Source organism: Anastrepha obliqua, chromosome 3, assembly GCF_027943255.1.
Source record: "Anastrepha obliqua isolate idAnaObli1 chromosome 3, idAnaObli1_1.0, whole genome shotgun sequence".
Classification (NCBI taxonomy): domain Eukaryota; kingdom Metazoa; phylum Arthropoda; class Insecta; order Diptera; family Tephritidae; genus Anastrepha; species Anastrepha obliqua.
Genome location: NC_072894.1, coordinates 19,976,919 through 20,000,000, shown reverse-complemented (window position 1 = coordinate 20,000,000; position 23,082 = coordinate 19,976,919). Strand labels below are relative to the sequence as shown.

General features: G+C 38.3%; 3 protein-coding genes across 3 annotated transcripts; 2 read left to right on the top strand and 1 right to left on the bottom strand.

Annotated features, from left to right (window-relative positions):
• Positions 1-7,430: 7,430 nt before the first annotated feature.
• Positions 7,431-8,555, top strand: LOC129242507 (lysosomal aspartic protease-like). The gene has a single exon (XM_054879183.1). The coding sequence runs from the start codon at positions 7,431-7,433 to the stop codon at positions 8,553-8,555; it is 1,125 nt and encodes a 374-aa protein (XP_054735158.1).
• A 2,908-nt stretch (positions 8,556-11,463) lies between these two features.
• Positions 11,464-12,748, top strand: LOC129241270 (lysosomal aspartic protease-like). The gene has a single exon (XM_054877514.1). The coding sequence runs from the start codon at positions 11,473-11,475 to the stop codon at positions 12,595-12,597; it is 1,125 nt and encodes a 374-aa protein (XP_054733489.1). The 5' UTR covers positions 11,464-11,472; the 3' UTR covers positions 12,598-12,748.
• Positions 12,749-21,500: 8,752 nt separating this feature from the next.
• LOC129242280 (lysosomal aspartic protease-like) lies at positions 21,501-22,625 on the bottom strand. Its single transcript, XM_054878836.1, has one exon. The coding sequence runs from the start codon at positions 22,623-22,625 to the stop codon at positions 21,501-21,503; it is 1,125 nt and encodes a 374-aa protein (XP_054734811.1).
• Positions 22,626-23,082: the final 457 nt, after the last annotated feature.

The following is a 23,082-nucleotide window of genomic DNA, read 5'->3' as shown; positions in this document are numbered from 1 at the left end:
TAAGCCTCATCGCTTGGAATATGCCAATTTTGTCGTCCGAATGGCCCAAACTGATGAGGATTTTTGGCATCAAATCAGTATGAGTGATGAGGCCCATTTCTCCTTGAACGGAACCGTAAATAAGCAAAATTGCCGTTTCTACGCCACTGAAAACCCTCAAATTATTGAAGAGGTACCTCTCCACGACCAAAAAGTTACAGTCTGGTGTGGCATTTGCGCTGAAATGGTCATTGGGCCGTTCTTCTTTGAAAATGGTCAACACCAACCATTGACCGTCAATCAAGAGCGTTATCGGGCCATGCTAACCGATTTTGTGATGCCGATTGTTCATGAAAATGGTATGGAGCACTTCTGGTTTCAGCAAGATGGCGCACCACCATACACAGCACGAGCCACCGTCAACTTATTGAAGACTTTGTTCCCTGGCCGTTTGATATCAAAAAGCGGCGATTTTGACTGGCCGCCACGATCACCGGATTTGACGCCACCGGACTTTTTTCTTTGGGGCTATTTGAAATCTAAGGTTTACGTCAACAAGCCAAAGACACTAGGCGCACTTAAGGCCAATATCCGACGGGAAATAGCCGCCATATCGGCCGAGACGCTGGCCAAAACTATGGAAAACGCCGAAAAACGGGCACATTACGCTATACGAGCTAAGGGCGACCACTTGCGCGATATCATATTCAAAAAGTGATGTAAACGAATCTCCTTGAACTAAATTAAATGTTTTTCACAATGAAACACAAAAAAATGTTTCTTTTTCCATATTTTTTTAATAATCACATGGGTCAGTTTAATATGGCCAACCCTGTAGATAAAATAACGCACTACCTATTGGTGTGTTATCGTCGATAAATTATCGACCTTGTTTCACACAATTGTAATGAGTAACCAAATTATTTTTACCACTGATCACATAAGAGCGGTCGGGGAATCCCTGGATATTATTATGTTCTGTACGTGAAGCAATTGAAATGATATCGGCTCAGTTGATCGTTTACTATCCTCTAGCGTCCTTTTTAATTCATTTTAATTGGATGGATTTACCTCTGAAAAAAAAAACAGTGTGTTGAGAAATATCGAGATGTATGGGAAACACAGCCTGAATTCAAGGGATGGCTGAAACCAGTCTTTGGAGATTCAACTAAAGCAAGATGTCAAATATGTGTAACAGAATTTTATGTTAAACTATGTTGTTAAAAAACATTTAAAATCTTATAAGCACAAACAAAAATTGGATTAAAAAAACACAAACCATTTTACCTGTGAAAATTGCTCCGAAAACTACGGTTAGAATATCAAGCAGAGCGGAAGGTGCCCTTCGTAGGCGCACTGTGTAAAAAGTTGTATTCCACTGATGAAAGCGCTAAAAACATGCAATTACATCGTACAAAGTGTGTTAACATTATAACCGAAGTTTTGGATCCATATTTGACGCAATCATTGCTTCACGATATAGGTAATCTAAAATACAGTGTACCAATAGATGAATCCACAGATGTATCAGTTTCAAACACACTAGGAATCGTAATAAGGTACTATAGTATAAAAAACCAAACCATTAGATCAGCATTTCTCGAGCTTGCCTCAGTGGAAACTGCAGATGCTCAAAACCCATCTGCTGTTCTTGTGAATTCTTTGAAAAATCTTAAAATCCCAATCGCTAATATGGTAGGAATTGGCACTGATAATGCCTCTGTAATGGTGGGAGTAAATAATGGTTTTTTCGAGAGAATATGGCTTACCACATTTGGTATTGATTCGTTGTGTATGTCATTCTCTACAACTTGCGGTTTCACACGCGTCAGTAAATACTATACCCAGACACATAGAATTTCTTGTACGGGAAACCTACAACAGACAAGGCGAATATAAAAAAATTTATGAAACGATAAATTGCGGGAAACAGCCGCTAAAAATTTTGAAAGTCTGTGCAATTCGTTGGCTTTCAATTGAACCAGCTGTACGCTGGATTCTGGAGCAATGGGAAGAACTAAAGCTGCATTTTTCACTTTCAAGAGTTCAAGACAATTGCTACACAGCTGATCTTTTGTACCAGATGTATTGTGACGGCTTGAGTCAACTTTACATGTTTCACCTTAAGCATACTTTAAAAGACGTACAAATAGCACTAAAAGCATTTGCAGGTGAAGACAATGACCCCACAAAATTACTCGACACTCTTGTGTTTCTCATGCAATCGCTCGGAAAAAACATAGTTTTTCCAACTGTTGATTTGTTGACAACAATAGTTCCGAACGAATCTATGTACGCTAATCCCCACCTTGGCTTTGCATTTGAACAGAAATTGTCCCAGTCAGGTTTGCCGCAAGGAATCAAGAATCAAGAATCATGTTTTATTTTAAGTATATGAATATACAGAAAATAGCAGGAAATAAGAACAGCACTAGCTCAAGGCCATCAGCTGGTTTTACAATAAACTAGGATTAATTACAATATTTGGTAGTCTTATATTTAAAATAAGGAATATACCTATGTGTAATACAAGTAAATAAAATATGTCTAAGTATAGGTATATTAAATTAAATGAGCTATGTTACACAATTCAAGAAAGTTAGATATAGTATTTACATTTGATAATGTTGTACTAACTAGAAGTTGTGAAGGGAGAGCTGTGCCAAAAATCCTTCGCCTGATATTGGCAAACTGGGTGCATTCGTCTAGGATATGCTTTACTGATGTTCTAGATGACCCGCAAAAACAGCAGGATGCATCTCCAGAGTTTAACAAGTAACTGTGAGTTACCTGCGTGTGACCTAAGCGAAGTCGTGAGAACAACAAAATGTCTGTATGTTTAGATTCCGGTGGATAGGTAGGCATTACCCTGAAGGGATTAATTGTCGCGTAATGATGAAAGTACTCATTCCATTTCAATAGAGCCTTGTTATGTAAGTACTGCTTTATTAGACGTTTTAAGTCAGCTTTTTCCAGAACGTCAAAATACAGAGCCGGTTCCTTATGAACACTTTTCGCGACATGATCAGCGAACTCATTGCCTTTAATTCCGCAGTGTCCTGGTATCCACATCAATTTAATTTTGTTTGTTTGCTTGACAAGTAAATCTCGAACATGAGTTACTACAGCACTGTTATTGTTAAAATTTCTTACAGCATCGATGGCAGATTGACTGTCGGTACAAATGCAAAATTTACCTTTCTTTTTGGAGGCTATTAGAGCGGCTTGATATATAGCAAAGATCTCACTACTAAATGTCGAGCAGTGATTGTGCAGCAAACCTTTTCTCAGAACTTGTAGATCCTCAGATATAACCGCGAAAGAGGTTGAGAAGTTAGTTTTGGAGCCATCGGTAAATATGAATTTGAAAGATTTTTGATTTTATTCTCGTTTGTGCTGAAGGAATATTTGTCGGTAGATAAGACCACAAGTGTTTTACTTTCGATAATCTCGAAAGCAATTAACAAATGACGAGTTCGAAAAAAGCCACGGTGGTGCCGCAAGGAAATAAAAATGATTTGAAGAAAAGATTCATTAAATTTAGTCTGAAACTCATGAAGGAGATTCAACAAAGACTCCCAAGTAATGTCGCTATTCTGAAAAAAATGTCGTTGTTAAATGTTGAAGAAACATTAAAAGTAAATAAAAATAATGCAATGACGATTTCATAGATGGTATGCTGCAAGAATGGCATAATATCAACTTCATTAAGTGGAATAATACTACAAACACTGTTCAATTTTGGAGTGAAGTTTTACAGTACAAAAATGCCGCAGGAGAGAATCCTTTTTCTTTGATTTCAAAACTGGCAATCACTATTCTATCCTTGCCACATTCAAATGCCGAAGTCGAGAGAGTATTCAGTTCTATGAACATAATAAAAACAAAACAACGCAACTGAATGTCGTTAAACACAATTAATGCACTAATTCTGTTGAGAGATCAGTTAAAAAAAAAAACAAAATAAAGATTGTACATCGTTTGACAAACCGCCGGAAGTGCTGCAACTCATTGGAACCAACAAAAGTTATTCTTTTACAACAAAACCCGTTGAACAGCAATATCAGCTTTTAGACGACATTCAACCCTCTACTTCAACTGCAACTTTATCAGATGAGCATGAGACCGAAGAATTATTTAATTTACTAAGTGAAGACGATGAAGATGAATAGCACACATATTTTTTGATCTGATCTGAAATTGAAATTTAAAGAATTTATCTGATCGTTACAATGATCATAATATACTTAATTAAACATTAGGCATTCGCCTTTTTTATATGTATGTTGTTAAACACGATGCATTATGTAATTATAATTTAATTAAGCACTACAAAGCACTTATACTCATGCGTTAGATGTACAAAAAGATTTGTTATGTATGATTTCTTAATTTTATGCTAATATATAATTTTCTTATTTTCTATATTCCACTTAATTGACTGGTAGGTAAGTTAACAAATAATTTATTCTTCTTTAATGTCCGATGAGTCCATTCTCTCATCATTCCATAAAATATCTTCAAAAGAGATTTCTAACTCTTCACTGGAATTGTCGTCTGTTAATTCTTCATCCTCAAATAAAAACAAACTACAACGAACGTATTTAAAAATATTTCCTACAAAACAATAGAGCAACAAATTTGGTTAAATAATTAAATATATATTATCAATAGGGGAAAAGTGGCATGAAAAATACACCTTTATTTATTTAACAGCTTCCGAATGAATTTTGTAAAAGTTTTATTACATTTTTTCTCAAATTTCAGTAGAGTTGGTATTACTGGTTTAATTATTATTCATCTGGCCTCTTGTGCACCTCTCAGAATGAAATTTAGGATCGGCCCCTGAGGGAGTTAGCGACTTTCTAGCGACTTTTGATGTTGGCCCTAGCGACTCAGATTTATTGTGAATTGGATTTTTATTCCTATTTTTATTCCTATTTTTATTCCTATTTTTATTCCTATTTATGTTGTATGTACATATTTATGGATTGAGTTTTAATTTTACACAATTTTTTTTGTTGTTGCTGACAAGCATGCTGTTATTAATTTATGTTCACTGATTTTTGGGAAAGTATTTGGAGTTATTTCATCTAACAAAAAACTGTGGAATAACTTCAACATTTGTTTATTTGTTTGTATTTTATGGACACTAACTACTGTGATTTGCTTTGAGTACATCCCTAGTGCGATTCGCTAACGCATTTAATGACATTCGCCTTGTTATAACGGGTGATTTTTTAGCTATTATCTTTTTAAACAGTTGATTTAAACAGCTGACGTACGTTTCGTGTTTTGTTTCACTGTCAAACATCTTCAGTTTGGTCTACAATTTAACCATGAATCGTCTTACAAACGAACAACTCTTGCCAATCATTGAATTTTATTATAAAATAGAGTGCGAACTGAAGAAAATATCGCAGCTGTATCGGCCAGTGCTAATGATGACCATCAATTATCGATTCGTCGCCGTTCGCAGCAATTGAGCCTCTGTTACTCAACAACGTGGAAAATTTTGGGAAAGGATTTAGGTGTGAAGCCTTTCACAATACAGCTGGTGCAAGAATTGAAGCCGAACGACCTACCGCAACGCAGAATATTTGGTGAATGGGCTCTTGGAATTTTGAGCGAAGATCCACTTTTTTATCGAAAAATTGTGTTCAGCGACGAAGCTTATTTTTCATCAATGGGTACGTAAATAAGCAGAATTGTCGATTTTGGAGTGAAGATCAGCCTGAAGAATTGCAAGAGCTACCCGTGTATCCAGAAAAGGTCACAGCTTGGTGCGGTTTATGGGCTGGAGGTATCACTGGACCGTACTTCTTCAAAGATGCTGCGAATCGTAACGTAACTGTGAATGGTGAGCGCTACCGTGAAATGATATCCAACTTTTGTTTGCCCAAAATGCAAGAACTTGACTTGCATGACATGTGGTTTCAGCAAGACGGTGCCACATCCCACACAGCACGCGTAACAATGGATTTGTTGAGAGGCGAATTCGGTGAAAATTTTTTTCACGTTGGGAACCTGTCAATTGGCCACCCAGATCGTGCGATATAACGCCTTTAGATTATTTTTTGTGGGGCTATGTTAAAACTCAAGTCTATGCAGACAAGCCTGCTTCAACTAACGCATTGGAAGCCAACATTAAAACATTTATATGTGAGATACCTGCCGAAACATTTGAATATTTCGCTTATGACTTGAGGCACGGAGAGAAAGTAGTGGATCGCCGTTTGCCACGGATTTCTATTTGACTGCAGAGGAGTTCCGAAATCTTTTCCGGTTAACTCCAGACTTGCCTAAGGACCTAATTTCTAAGATGGAGAGGCACCTTCGAGGTTCCAGCATAACAGCGATTTCGGCAGAAATTCAGGTAAATCATGAAACCTTCAAACTAATTCAATTATAAATTCTGCTTTTATATTACTAGGTTCTAGCCGCACTGCGACACACCTTTTCGAAAGAAGTCTTACTAATACTTGCAAATATCACAGCATTACAACAACAAGCTAACAAAGGTGGTGGTCATTGAATCTCCAAACCAAACTCATCTTTCCCTATAACTCAACGGCATTCGACGGCAGTTGAACGTTTTCTTGTAAAGTTAAAAACAAAAGATCTTTAATTAGAATTATAATTTTTTTTTAATTAAAATTAAAGTAAATTAAAAAAGGCTTTTAAAGTAAAATTTTTTTTTATTTATTTTTATTTATTATTGATATTTTCATTTTATTGTTTTTTCTCATCTTTATTTCTTAAATGTTCTTTGAATTTAAATTAAAAAAAAAAACTTATATTAATTTTTTTTTTAAATTCGGTTAAAAAGAAATATTTTCAAATTTGTTACAAATTATTATAATTAATTTCAACAAAACTTTTTTTTTGTTTTAATTGCCTTGAAAGCTTAGGTTTCACTTAAGTTAGCAAAAAAATTTGTGAAAAATTATACTTCACCACTTAACAACTTAACCTTAGCAAATCCATCAAATAATTCTAGCACTCGTTCACGCTCACCTAAAATTGAAACTTACCCCCCATAAAACGTAATCATGAAACTCCCGACATATTTGCTAGTTTCACTTTAAAAAAGAAAGAATTGTTTACCAAAAAGATATTTGACCAAAACATGCAGCTGTTTGAAATACAAGAGCAAACAGAACCCCTTCAAATCTATTTATACATAAAATTTCAGCTGTCTAATTAGTTTCAAGAGATAACAAACATTTGATTACGTATAACCACCAAGATACTACACCGTATTTCGACTATAAAAGCGATGTGCAAAAAATGTTTAGCATAGATCTATATCATCATCTGGTGCTATACGACTGTTACACAATCCTCTAAGGTAAGAAATTTATAACACTTTTTCTCCATTATATTTAATAAGCCTCTGGCATAACTACTTATGATAATAAAGCATTTATCTTCTCATTTCAAACAGCAAAATGTTCAAGTTCTTGGTATTCCTCAGCATTTGCGCCGCTTTGGTCTCGGCTGATTTGGTGCGCGTGCCCATCTACAAGAACGCCAATTATAGTAGAACTCGCGCATCTATTAATTCCGAAATGGTTTTATTGAGTTCCAAATACAATGTTTTCAGTGTAAGCAGTGCCTCCGAAACGTTGGACAATGAACTGAATTTGTCTTACTATGGAAAGATTACCATTGGCACACCAGCACAGGAATTCTTGGTGCTTTTCGATACAGGTTCCTCAAACTTGTGGGTGCCTTCATCCACCTGCCCCACCAGCAACACAGCTTGTCAAGATCACAATAAATACACGTCCAGCGCCTCCAGCACTTATGTTGCTAATGGCGAGAGCTTCTCCATCGCTTATGGCACCGGTAGTTTGACTGGTTACCTGTCGCAGGATACAGTTTCAGTAGCCGGTCTCAGCATCTCAAAGCAAGTATTCGCCGAAGCTGTAGACGAACCTGGCACTACTTTCGTCAACTCGAACTTCGATGGTATTTTGGGTATGGCTTACAAATCTCTCGCTGTTGACAGTGTTGTGCCACCATTCTACAACTTGTATTCCCAGGGATTGGTTAGCAGCAACGTATTCTCTTTCTATTTGGCCCGCGCTGGTACCTCCGATCAAGGTGGTGAAATGATTTTGGGTGGTTCCGACTCCAGCTACTATAGTGGTGATCTCACCTACACATCTGTCACCGAACAAGGCTACTGGCAATTCAGTTTGGATGGCGCCACCATTGACGGAGAAACAATGTGCAGCAGCGGTTGCCAAGCCATCGCCGATACTGGCACCTCCCTCATCGTTGCCCCATACAATGCCTACAGTATCTACATGAGTGTTGTTGATCCCGATGATGATGGTGAAGTCGATTGCTCACTCATGGAGTCTCTGCCTGATATGAAATTCGTTATTTCTGGAACTACTTTCACCGTACCAGCTTCGCAATATATTCTCGAAGAAGATGGTGTATGCTCACCTGCTGTCAGCTACATAGGCACTGACTTCTGGATCTTGGGTGATATCTTCATTGGACTGTACTACACTGAATTCGACTTGGGCAACAACCGTATTGGTTTTGCACCAGTTGCCTAAATTCGTGTATTTAACTAAGTATACGCTTAGGTAAAAAAATTATAAATAAAAAACTCAGAAAAAAATAGATTTATTTTAATCTTCAACGTGGTTGCTGTCCGACTCAACGATTGTTTTTAATATATATTATCTGCTATTCGCAATTTGCTTGACTTGCGCAGTCGAAACGACCCGGTAAAAGTATTACTTTTGATTAGGAAGGTCTGTCGGCAGTCTGTAAATTAACTGAGGTTACTAAAGCCAGTACTTATTTCTAGATATGGTTCATTATACGGTTTACATTTCATTTGCGTTAAATGTTTCTGCTCCTCTGGGGTCATCAAATTTCATAGCTTTACAATATATTTTTGGTAAGGTGTAGCTAACTAATGCGGAGGATCCTAATTCGAGACTAATTGTTTGGTGACTTGGTAGGTGTATTTGTGATTCCACAGGCTTGAGAATGCAACTCTTGGCTGACAATTTTCATTCCTGGTCTAATATCTAATCTAATTTGCAGTTTGGATCCGCCTTAAATAATTTATTTCCTATATCGAAGCTCTGCATTACGCCAGAGTCCCCAGTTGTTCGTAAGCAATTCGGGAATGACTGCCAATATAGTTGTAGAGTATAGTTTAGTAGAAAAGGTGAAGCACTGAAATCCCAATGTTGTGGGGTGAATAATGGCATCGTAGATTTTTCTTCTATTACCAACGCAGTCTCACTTTTGTCGTAAACAAACCGTCGCCACGTTTCAAGAGACGTCAGCTAATTAGTTGATTCCTTCTTTTAAGAGCTGTGTCCTTGAGCGATATAAATTCAAACAAAAACGTTTTTTACCTTACTTATTTGTGCTAATATAATTTTAAAAAACAGTCGAAACAGCTTAGCAAGTTGGTTTTTTGTTATTCTCAATAATCTCCAAGCATACGGAAACTCCCTTTGCCCTTGCGCCAATTTTCCATGCTGGGAATATCCTGGAGGAAACTTTTTGTCCATGTTCATCTCTAACGTTTTCTATGTTTTCGGAAAAAAGTTGAGGGGGAGTATAAAAAGTCACAGTATGTTTTCACGTCATATTAATTCCATTTATATGAGAAGCAAAAGTAGCAAAGGCAAGTATTAAACAGCACAGACTCCACGTGGCAAAAACCTTATCAATAGGTGTAATTTATACGCCTCGAAACACAGACGAAGCCAAAAGGAAGTTAAATAAAGTGATGATTCGAGTACAGACATATCTAAAGGACCACGGATTACAACCATAGAGATAACAGAGCTAATCTTTCTAATCAGCAGACGTATCCCATTAGAAGTATGATAGATATGCACGTGTTCGGTGCCACTTTATCGACAAAAAGAGTGGTCAAATACCTAGGAGTGCAACTAGACACAAGATTAACTTACTGGGCGCACATAAATCATGCTGCCACAAGAGCAGCCAAAGTAAGCGGCATGTTAAGTAAGCTCATGGCAAACATTGGAGGTCCGGTTCAGAGTAAGCGAAAACTTTTAATGAACTCGATTCTATTATACGGATGCGAAATATGTGCAGATTCGCCAGCGAAAAATTTTGCAATGCACCTGCCCTCTCAGAGTATCAGAAGCAATGGTTTTAGTTATCATCGGAACCATCCCTATAGATATTCCAGCATAAGAGGGCAAAAGAAGATGGCAGGCAAACATCTTAGAAATTCCGAGACCATGCTTCTCCGATATTAAAATTCAAATGCTCACACTTTGGCAAACAAGATTGAACTCTGAGCAGTACGGTAGATGTGACAGAGAGACTAATAGCCGATTTAAAATTGAGGGTAGAAAGAAAGCACGGTGAGGTTAACTGTTACCTAACACAGTTTTTGTCCGAACATGGGTCCTTTCCCAAGCATTTGCGGTTAATGGGAAAGGCTAATTGCGTTTATTGAGGTACTGAACACGATAATGCAGAGCACACCTTCTTCAAAAGTGAGAGGTGGAACTCAGAGAGAACAGCTTGGTGTACCTGACATCTGAAGCAATAATCGAGAAAATGATGGTCCGAGGAAAAATGGAATGTCGTCGCAAATCTCGTTGATGATATAATCCGAAAAAGTGACCTGAAATGGGAACTTATGCTGAAGAGCATTGAGCACTCGTTTTAAAAACAGGCAACCCTAAACGCAGGGTGAGTAAGTGTATGTGTCCTTCTTAGGACGCCGTCTTGGACCTCTGCCTCAAAGTAATGCGGAAGCAGTACGGCGGTTGAGGAAGAAATCCATGAGAAGATGAGGGCTGTTTATAGTGGAATCACCAGTATTTTTAACCCAATCTCACCGATAAAAATAAAAAAAAAACAAATTCGTACTAACTTGTAGATGGGAATGTATCAAAGACGGTTTTGAAGGGAATTTAGGGAATTTCAATTTTTCTAATGCTTTTTCTTCTGTATAAATTCAACATAAGCCGCCTCGACATAGCAAGAAGTTTTTCTGCGACGCTTTTTCTAAAACAGAAATGCCCTGACGGGATTGATTGCTTAGACGCCCGCTTTTATATTTTGTGTTTACAGTGCCGATCAAACGTAGGACCCCTTGCCGGCACGCCGCTCAGAGACACAACCAGCTATAGCAGCCGCGGGGAACCACCTCAAAGATATTTCTCATAACAGCTGAAAGCTTTACAAAAAATCAGGTACAAAAATATTATATCTGGGTATTACATCTTGAGTGGCCAGATAATTTCTAATGATAAAAATCAAATTGATAACGCAATGATAAGACACTGCAGTTCGACTATAAAAATGATGAGGCAAAAATGTATGACATAGTTGTATACCATCATTTGGTGCTATACGACAGTTACTCAATCCTCTAAGGTAAGAAATTTTAAAATATTTTTCTCCATTATATTTAATATAACTACTTAATAAAGCATTTATCTCCTCATTTCAAACAGCAAAATGCTCAAGTTCTTGGTATTCCTCAGCATTTGCGCCGCTTTGGTCTCGGCTGATTTGGTGCGCGTGCCCATCTACAAAAATCCCAACTATCGTAGGACACGCGCATCCATGAAATCCGAAATCGCCTTGTTGCGTTCCAAATACAATGTTCCCAGTGCACGCAGTACCTCCGAAACGTTGGACAATGAACTGAATATGTCTTACTATGGCAGGATTACCATTGGCACACCAGCACAGGACTTCTTGGTGCTCTTCGATACAGGCTCCTCAAACTTGTGGGTGCCCTCATCCAGCTGCGCCTCAAGCAACGAAGCTTGTCAAGATCACAATCAATACGACTCCAGCGCTTCCAGCACTTATGTTGCTAATGGCGAGAGCTTCTCCATCCAATATGGCTCCGGTAGTTTGACTGGTTACCTATCACAAGATACAGTTTCAGTAGCCGGTCTCAGCATTTCAAATCAAGTATTCGCTGAAGCTGTAGACGAACCTGGCACCACTTTCGTCAACTCGAACTTCGATGGTATTTTGGGTATGGCTTTCCAATCTATCGCTGTTGACAATGTAGTGCCGCCTTTCTACAACATTTGGTCTCAAGGATTGGTTGACAACGACGTATTCTCCTTTTATTTGGCCCGCGCTGGTACCTCCAATCAAGGTGGTGAACTGATTTTAGGTGGTTCCGATCCCAACTACTACCAGGGTGGGCTGACTTACGTATCCGTCTCTCAGCAAGGCTATTGGCAATTCAGTTTAGATGGCGCCACCATGGGCGGACAAGTGATGTGCAGCAGTGGTTGCCAAGCCATCGCCGATACAGGCACCTCCCTCATCGTTGCTCCACACAATGCCTACAGTGTCTACATGAACATTGTTGATCCCGATTTGGATGGTGTGGTCGATTGCTCACTCATTGACTCTCTGCCTGATATGGAATTCGTTATTGGCGGCAACACTTTCTTAGTACCAGCTTCGCAATATATTCTCAACGACTTTGGTCAATGCTCACCTGCTGTCAGCTACATGGGCACTGACTTTTGGATCTTGGGTGATATTTTCATTGGAATGTACTACACTGAGTTCGATATGGGCAATAACCGCATCGGTTTTGCACCAGTTGCCTAAATTCGTGTCTTTGGGGAGGATATGAAAATATCAAAGCATTGTTAGAACTGGTGTCTAAGTTTTATAAAAGTAAGTTCTATGTAAATATTAATAGGAATTGACTAAGAAATAGAGAGTCGAGTATACAGCACAAATTGCAATAGAATGCAGAGTGATACCTTTTTTATTCTGTGTGCTTTAGTTGCACAGTTAACTAGCATGCTCGGTTGTTCCAAGGTTAAAGTTGTGGTTTACATACATTTTTTGTTTTATGATGAGTGTCTTCTATTGTCGAAGACTTTTCCATTATCCAATTTAGATATCAGGATGAAATATCATTAAAACGCTTAGTGCATTTTCTACGGAACAAACACAAATACAATAGAGGTGACGACTCATACCACCGAGGCTCCTTATTATCATATGTGGCCGCGGCTTGCGTTTGTAGTTAAATAGCTTTGAACGTAAATGGATGATGGGCTTAGGTGTTATCTAATAATTTTTTTTAATTTTTTACGATATGATACGGTAAATGGAACACATTGCTGAGTCTAAGATTACGAGCAGAACAATTGAAATACAGTACCGCCAGTAAGAAGTGGGATTTGGTATGATTCATGGCTATGCTCCTCATAAACATTACCGAGAAAAAAGTTCCTCATATTTCTATTATTGGCAATGCTAACTACAAGACTCACGAAGGGAGTGAATCGCAAATCTAGTGAAATGTTTCTGAACTTTCTATGTTTTTAAAGATCAACCCTTATATAATTAGAATTAGCGTTGAAAGGTCCTCGAACTCCATTGAATTCCTTACTACAAAGCAGAGCACAGACCTGAACTTGACAATCATAAAGTCTATAAGTTTAGAAAATGACATTTTCGATGTAAACATAACAGCCAAGTCCTTCTGTTTGTGCATTTTTCTGCGAGTGGTAGTGTCCAACTTGTAATCGAAGTCAAACGCAATTTTAATTCTACTGAAGGACAAGTGCTGGTGGTAGCAGAGGAAGAGGAATGGCTCTTCTATATAAGAAAGATCAGGTGCAGAAAAACTTGGCTTCACATGGCGTGAACGAGTGGTGCGCTTTGTTAAACTCGCCAAAATGGCGTAAGCGATTATCGCGCCAATTAAGAAGAAGAGAAGAAGGACAAGTGCCGGCATTAACCAGCATTTAGAGGTAAGGAGTTATCATCACGCCAAACTTAAAATTTTTCAGTCCTCTTGAAGTCTCAGGCAGTCAGTTACGTCCGCTAATGACTGTAAATTTTCAAGTTATCTGCGTACATAAGACAACGCGATATCAAGAACACGTCCGGAATATCACTAACAAAGTTTAAGAACAAGATGGCTACTTTGAGGTACATCTGAGATAACTTTGATGACGTCAGAAAAAATAAAAATAAATATAAATTTAGTAGGAACGAATTGAGTCATCATATCAGTGAGATAAGTGAGTGTTTGAGAGAATGATTCGGCGGAAGATTTTGGATCATTGCTCGTTAGTGACGTCGAGTATCGCAAGCGGTGCACCAATGAGCTGTATGAGCTTTACGATGACATAGACATAGCACAGCGGGTAAACTTACAGCGGCTTCGTTTGCTGGGTCATATCGTCGGAATGGAAACAAACGCAACGCGGCTTAAGTTGGTGGCAGCAGAAGAACAGGAAGGCCTCCTCTGCGTTGGAAGGGTCAAGTAAAGAAGGACTTGGCTTCCCCTAATGTGCCCAACTGGCGCGGGTTAGTACGAGAAAGAAACGACTGGCGCGCTTTATTAAACTCGGCCAAAATCACATAAACGATTATCGCACCAATCAAGGAAAAGAAGAAGAAAAATATCCTTCTACGTTGTACAGATAGGAGTCACACTATTCGCACTTACAGAAATTAGCACTTACCCAAGCTACAATGAGAACATGGGTTATGATTGGTGTTGCGAAGGACCCACTTAGACAAATATTCAAAAAACCGTCCGTTGTGATACCATGCAGAGGGAGGGAGGAAAGAGGAAGGAAAGGAACCAGACAGGTGGAAAAAAGGAAGAAGAAGCTTTGGATTACAGGGTGAAGAACATAGCATAGACAACAAAATCTATTGAAACATATTTTTAATTTCGTCCTAATTCTGGTTACATTTAGAAATAGATGATAAGTTGATTTGAATGAGACTTAACGGGAAAGAAGGTTTTTAAAAAACTTGCTGCGTTGTCTTTTGATAAAAAAGAAAAGGGCGAACATCTAAAGGGTGATTTTTAAGAGCTGTAAGAAAGTTGTTCAAAAAAATACACGTAAAATTGCGGAAAATGCATGCATGAAATTTTTTTATTTAAATCGATAGTACAGTCCATATAATTAAATGTTTGAAGATTATTTCTTGCAAATGTTTACTGCGACTGCGCTTCAAATGGTCTATCTGCTTAGTCCAATTTTGGCATACTCTTTTCAATGTTTCGGCCTTTATCTCACATATAAATGCTTAAATGTTGTCTTCCAATTCGTTAATTGAAGCAGACTTGTCTGAATAGACATGAACAGAACACGCATCTTTATAATAAAATTCAAAGATTTGCAAGCGTTGTTCATTTGTGAGACGATGCATGATTAAATTATAGACCAAAACACGAAAGGTGCGTCAGCTGTTTAAATCAACTGTTTAAAAAGATAATAGCTAAAAAATCACCCGTTATAACAGGGCGAATGTCGTTAAATGCGTTAGTGAATCGTACTACAGATGTACTCAAAGCAAATCACAGTAGTTAGTGTCCATAAAATACAAACAAATAAACATATAAATGCTTTCACACTTAAATAGAAAAATGAATCGGTTGCAAAACCATCAAATCCACCCAACTAATTTTTCTGTGGAAAGCCGAGCAAAAATTGGTTAAAAAACCATGCGACTTATGGTAAGTTATTCCACGTATTTTTCTTAGATGAAATAACTGCAAATACTTTCCGAAAAATCAGTGAACATAAATTAATTAAAGCATGCTTGTCACCTATTTATACAACAACAAAAAGTGTGTAAAACTAAAACGCAATCCATAAATATGCACATACAGCATAAACAAATTTCAATTGAAATTAGGAATTAAAATCCATTTCGCAATTATTCATCGCTACTTCACGGAAAACGTACACAGTTTGTGCGTACTGGATTAAAAGTGCTATCAAAACCAGACATTAAACGCCTGCACAACTCAATCCTTTTGCCTTGCCCATATTGTGATTCAGTGCGTTTGCCGATGTTAGCTTTGATTCGGTTTAGCAGACGATCAACATTCACTATACAGCAATAGTGTTAGCAACAGTAGAGAGGCACTGCCTCTCTTTTAAAGCATGAACGGCTGGTCTCAGACTATGGTATTTTGAGTGCCTTGCGAGTACAGAGTGAGATAACAGTTGCGGCACGAGGAAATGTCATAAGAAACGTGATTCATGCGATTGAGTTGTTGCTTGTGTTCTGCCTTCTGTTTTTGTTTTTTCTTTTCAAATAAAAGAAAATAGAACGGCGCTACTATGGAATAAGATAATTTGGTTTATTGATAAAAATAATACTTTTCGTTGAGTGTGTGCATACAAATGTATTTGATATATGAAATTATTATTGTTATCTTCGCTTTGGTTAGTACGACTGAGCTATGGTAAAAATATTAAGGAAATAAATTCTTCGGAAGTAAAATCGAAAATTTTAGCTAAATAAAGGCAATTATGCAATAAAAAAACGACTGTACTGTTTGAAGTGTTTTCAGTAAAGTAAAAAAGCGATCGATTTCACCTGTAGCTCATTTGAAAGGGCTTTACGCTTAACTAATTTGTGATAATACTTTCCCCATATACATATGTAGATACTTAGGTTAGCTAGGTTATGGTGGTAGTCGGTCCGTATGACCAACTCACTTAGGCCTCACAAGTCCGTTGTGATACAACTGTGCGACATGGGAACCTTGTTTATTTACTTTCATGAAACCATTTTGAGGCTCTTATGAAGCGCAGGATTGGTCTAATCCCCGCGCTAGATAGTTCTGTAAGAGAATTGAAAAAGTGTTTACCTAGACAATCTGCTCTGATTTTAGCTAAGGCTGGACAATTGCAAAGGAAGTGCTCTACTGTTTCTTCCTCCTTCTCATCTCTACAGTTTCTACAATATTCATGGGAGAATACTCCTAGTCTCAAGAAATGCCTTCCAGATAGCCTTCTCTTGACAGGCTAAGCAATTCCTTTATCCTTTTCTTGTGTAGTTGCGGCCATAGTAGCCTGGCTGTCACGCATGTATCTTCATCTTTCCATGACCTATTGGCCTCTTGGGTAATGTTGTTCTTTATTATTAATTTACTTGTGGCCAAAGGTATTCCAATGGTACTTTTATCACTCAGCAGTTGAAGAGCAGCATCTTTTCTGGCTAGCTCATCAGCTCTACAGTTTCCCTCAATATCTCTGTGGCCCGGAATCCAAATAAGGCTGACCCTGAATACGACGCTAATATCATTTAGGGCTGCTCGGTATTCCTGTGCAACCTTTGATCTTAGTATAACCGCATTCATTGATTTAATGGCCGCTTGGCTATCCGAGAATATAATTATAGTCGTTTTTGTTATGGCATGAATATTTAGGTATGTAGCCACTTCTTTTATAGCTAGAACCTCTGCCTGAGAGACGCTGCATTAGCCTGATAGTCGAAGGGATAGTTCCAGTCCTAATTCTTTCGAAAATACTTCATAGCCAGCCAACTTTATCGTCTAGCTTGGAACCATCTGTATAAAAATTTAATTCCACCTTCTCCGTGGCCTTGGTGTCTGCCACTCCCTTCTTGACGGTATACTTGTCTTGAAGAGCTTGTCGAAAGTAAGTCTAGGAGTAGAATAGTTCATTTCTAGTTTGTGACTGTTCAGAGTATGCAAAATACAGGCGTGGCCAAACCGCCGTTCTTTCCATAGCGCCATACTTTTGAGTCTAAGCGCCGAGGCGGTGGCCACGTTTTTCCTTACGAGATTTAGTGCAGGCAAATGGATTAGCACTTGTAGCGCTTTATTTGGGGTAGTTCTTAAAGCACCAGAGATGCATAAAAGAGCTGTTGTTTGGACCTTACTCACAATTTTAGCGTAACTGGCCTTTAGAGCAGATGGCCACCGTACAAGTATTCCATATATTAAGATTGGTCTAACTACCGAAGTTTATAGCCAAAAAGAACCTGAGGACCATTTAATACTCTTTCCTCAATATTAGGATTCCATGTGAGTTTCCTATCTAATACGAGTCCTAAGTACTTGGACTACTTAAATTTGTTACCTTCCTTCTGACGAGTATTGCTTCTATCAGGGCAACAACGTGTGGTTCAACTACAAAGCCTTCTAAAGCATCTACTTTTGCGCTCGCCTTTACATTGTTGAAGATAAACATTTTTCCACAAACCCCACAAACGAGTGTAAGGCGGTTTCTGTAGATTTCTCCTTAGTGTAGGCACGCTGCGCTGAGGATAAGTTATTTATTGGTATAGCGCCCCGTTTGTACTCGTCCACTATCCTCTCTAGAATTTTGAGGAGGAAAGACGTAAGACTAATTGGTCTAGAGGCATTTGGGGCTAGTGCCTCTCTCCATCCTAGCGGAATGTAGCCCATGTTAAGACAACTTCTAATGATAATTTTAATAAACGGTGAGGCAATTTGCCGTGATTTCTGCAATTCCACAGGATAGATACCGTTTAGTCCAGGTGATTTATAAGGACCAAAAGTGTTGATAGCCCATTTAATCTTTGCGTTTATCACTAATATACTTCCTAAGTTAGATTGTCTTTCATGATTATCACAATCGTTTTGTTCCACCTGCTCGTTTCCTGGGAAGTGTGTGTATAGTAGAAGACCTAATGATTCCTCACTTAACGTAGTCCATGTCGTCTTTGACAGAATTTTTCTTAACCCTAGAATCGTAATATACGTAAATTTTACGTGTATGTCGCAAAAAAAAGTCAGTTACACTTTACCGTTTGGCGCTATCGCTACGACCTATTGGCAGTGCTTCCTTTATTTTATTGTTGCATTAACAAGTGAATCATAAATCAGTTGTTACTTCGCGTTTAGCTTTAATCGTTCTTTAAAAAAAAGTGTGCACGTAAATTTTACGTGGTCTTAGCATTAACGTATACATTTTTGTACGTAAGTTTTACGTGGTCTTGTTATTAGCGTATAAATATTTGTAAATGAAATTTATGTTCCGTGCGGTTTTCAGGAGAAATAAAAGAAAATAATGGAAAACTCAAGTCGTTGCCTTGCGGATGCAGAAATAGAAGCCCTCCTGGACAATATTGACAGCGATGTAAGCTTTACTGAGGACAACCTTGAAGAGGAAGTTGATTTTGACAGTGACGATAGTTTGGAGGATCCAGACTACTCCTCTGAATTCCAGGAAAATACTTTTGAAGAGGAACTGATGAAAGCCGTGGAGTCCGCTCAAAATATGGCATCTGAAAAAAAAAAAAAAATAAAGGTCCCCCGGCAGAAAATCGGAAGTCAGCACCAACTGTGCACCTACAACTAAATGATATTGAAGATGTATCCCGTTCTAATCCACTTTTGGGAAGGAATGGTCATGTTTGGAGTAGCAATCCAGTGCATCGTAGTAGCGGAAGAGCAATGGCTATGAATGTTGTTTATATTCGACCAGGTAAATATTATTAAAAGTGGATGCTTTTTAAACACTGTTATTAATATAAAACATAAACTAGGTCCATATCCATTTTTTTATAATTCACTTTAAGAAACATACAACTTTGTATTTTCAATAAATAAAATCAAAACAGAAGATATATAAGTTTTTGTTGAACATTTATTTTAAATTTTTGCGTTGTACGTAAAATTTACGTATATTAGCATTAACGTAGGGTAAAACTATCTTACGATTCTAGGGTTAATCTGGCCGTTTCTGAAGTTTCTTCATTTCCTTTGCAATAATTTTGCCAGGATTCACGTTGCGCAGTTCTGACTGCTTTCTTATACTTTTTCAGTTCGGCCTTATAGGCTTGCCAGTCCTCTGACTTTCTCGTGGCCTTGGCGAGATTGAGTAACGTTCTGTGGTAATTTTGTAGCGAGGTTAGTTGCTTGGTCCACCAAGGTGGTTTAAACTTTTCTCTGGGCCTGACAGCCGGCAGCTAGCTGCTAAAGAGATATTCATTGCTTTAGTTACTTGATTAACCAATTTATCCAGCTCCCACATGCAGAGGGCTCTTTGGGGGCTATCTTTGGCAGTAAAGTTTTTAGTTTATTATTGCAAACTCCCCAGTCATTTTTCGTATATTTCTAAACTTACCGAATTGAGAGGATCTCCCATATACTTACATATCTAGAAACGACCTGACTGCTTACTCTGCAAACTAAACGTCACGCTGCCTTATGGGCTGGAGCGGAATCTTGGTGGAATATCCAACGCTCTCCATTGAAGAGAGTACGGCTCAACTGCTTTACCATGCCTTCTAAGACATCCTCTTGGTACACTTTTGCCACTGCCTTCATACCTTTTTCACAAAAATGAACAGATTAAAAGCCTTTACAAGGCCACGCTGAACTCTTGGAATAACATTTTTTGAGTCTTTAGAAGTTTTAGCATAGATTTTGTCGTTTTGCTTATTAAAAACTTCTTCAACAGTGAAATTTTTCTCATGACCATTGTCAGCGTGCCACCGAAACAGCTGCTTGAATCTGTCGAATCTAATTCTCTTCAAGCGCGTTGTCAAAAGGTGACTAGTTCAGCGAACTTCTTTTCACTTCAGACGTTTGCCAAAAACGATTGATCGTGCCGTAAACAAACATTCTCGAAATTTTAGATTCTTTCAGCAATTCGTAATCTCACTTGCACTTTTACCCCACTTCTGTAATGCAATCACTGCAATGCGATTTTCCTTAGTTTCCCACTCATTGTTAACAAGCGAAATTTGCCACGAAGCTGGGTATACTTTATGAACTGGGTAATACTTTAGTTCTTTAAATACTCCATGTTGCGATTTCTTAGAAACTCCCAAAACTGCTGCTCTGTACTCGTAGTCGACGCGAAAAATACCTTCGAAAACGCTTTGTCGCATTGATTCGACAGTAATAAAAGCCATGGTGAAAATAATTCAGAAGGTGTAGCGAGCATTAGATCGTTCAATAATCAACTAATATGCTGACGTCTCTTGGGACGTGACGACGGTTTGTTTACGACAAAAGTGAAACTGCGTTGGTGATAGAAGAAAAAGAAAAACCTACGATGCCATTATTCACTCCACATAATTGGGCTTACAGTGCTTCAACTTTTCTACTAAACTATGCTCTACAACTATGTATAAATTGTCAGTCATTCCCGAATTGTTTACGAACAACTGGGGACACTGGCGTAATTCAGAGTTTCAATATAGGAAATAAATTATTTAAAGCGGATCCAAGCTTAAATTAGATTAGATATTAGACCAAGAATGAAAATTGTCAGCCAAGGATTGCACTCTCAAGCCTGTGGAATCACAAATACACCTACCAAGTCACCACGCAATTAGTCTTGAATTAGGATCCTCCGCAACAGTTAACTAAACCTAACCAAAATTATATTGTAAAGTTATGAAATTTGATGACCCCAGAGAAGCAGAAACATTTAACACAATTGAAATGTAAACCGTAGAATGAACCATATCTAGAAATAAGAAAATAAGACTTTAGGAACCCAAGTTAATTTACAGACTGCAGACAGACCTTCCTAATTGAAAGTAATACTTTTACCGGGTCGTTTCGAGCCTAACATCATTTTGCAAGTCACACAAATAGCGAATAGCAGATAATGTCAAACACAAGCATTGAGTCGGAAAACAACCAAGTTGAAGATTAAAATAAATGTATTTTTTTCTGAGTTTTTTATTTATAATTCTTTTACCTAAGTGTATACTTAGTTAAATACACGAATTTAGGCAACTGGTGCAAAACCAATACGGTTGTTGCCCATATCGAATTCAGTGTAGTACAGTCCAATGAAGATATCACCCAAGATCCAGAAGTCAGTGCCTATGTAGCTGACAGCAGGTGAGCATACACCATCTTCTTCGAGAATATATTGCGAAGCTGGTACGGTGAAAGTAGTTCCAGAAATAACGAATTTCATATCAGGCAGAGACTCCATGAGTGAGCAATCGACTTCACCATCATCATCGGGATCAACAACACTCATGTAGACACTGTAGGCATTGTATGGGGCAACGATGAGGGAGGTGCCAGTATCGGCGATGGCTTGGCAACCGCTGCTGCACATTGTTTCTCCGTCAATGGTGGCGCCATCCAAACTGAATTGCCAGTAGCCTTGTTCGGTGACAGATGTGTAGGTGAGATCACCACTATAGTAGCTGGAGTCGGAACCACCCAAAATCATTTCACCACCTTGATCGGAGGTACCAGCGCGGGCCAAATAGAAGGAGAATACGTTGCTGCTAACCAATCCCTGGGAATACAAGTTGTAGAATGGTGGCACAACACTGTCAACAGCGAGAGATTGGTAAGCCATACCGAAAATACCATCGAAGTTCGAGTTGACGAAAGTGGTGCCAGGTTCGTCTACAGCTTCAGCGAATACTTGATTTGAAATACTGAGACCAGCTACTGAAACTGTATCCTGTGATAGGTAACCAGTCAAACTACCGGAGCCATATTGGATGGAGAAGCTCTCGCCATTAGCAACATAAGTGCTGGAAGCGCTGGAGTCGTATTGGTTGTGATCTTGACAAGCTGTGTTGCTTGAGGCGCAGCTGGATGAAGGCACCCACAAGTTTGAGGAACCTGTATCGAAGAGCACCAAGAATTCCTGTGCTGGTGTGCCAATGGTAATCTTACCATAGTAAGACAAATTCAGATCATTGTCCAACGTTTCGGAGGTACTGCTTACACTGAAAACATTGTATTTGGAACTCAATAATACGATTTCGGAATTAATAGATGCGCGAGTTCTACTATAATTGGCGTTCTTGTAGATGGGCACGCGCACCAAATCAGCCGAGACCAAGGCGGCGCAAATGCTGAGGAATACCAAGAACTTGAACATTTTGCTGTTTGAAATGAGAAGATAAATGCTTTATTATCATAAGTAGTTATGCCAGAGGCTTATTAAATATAATGGAGAAAAAGTGTTATAAATTTCTTACATTTGAGGATTACAGTCGTACAGCACCAAATGATGATATAGATTTATGCTAAACATTTTTTGCACATCGCTTTTATAGTCGAGCTGTGGTGTAGTATCTTGACGGCTATACGAAATCAAATGTTGCGTATCACTTGAAACTAATTAGACAGCTGAAATTTTATGTATACATAGATTTGAAGGGGTTCTGCTTGCTCTCATATTTCAAACAGCTGCATGTTTTGGTCGAATATCTTTTTGATAAACAATTCTTTATTTTTTAAAGAGAAACTAGCAAATATGTTGGGAATTCCATGATTACGTTTTATGGGTGTAAGTTTCAATTTTAGGTGAGCGTGAACGAGTGCTAGAATTATTT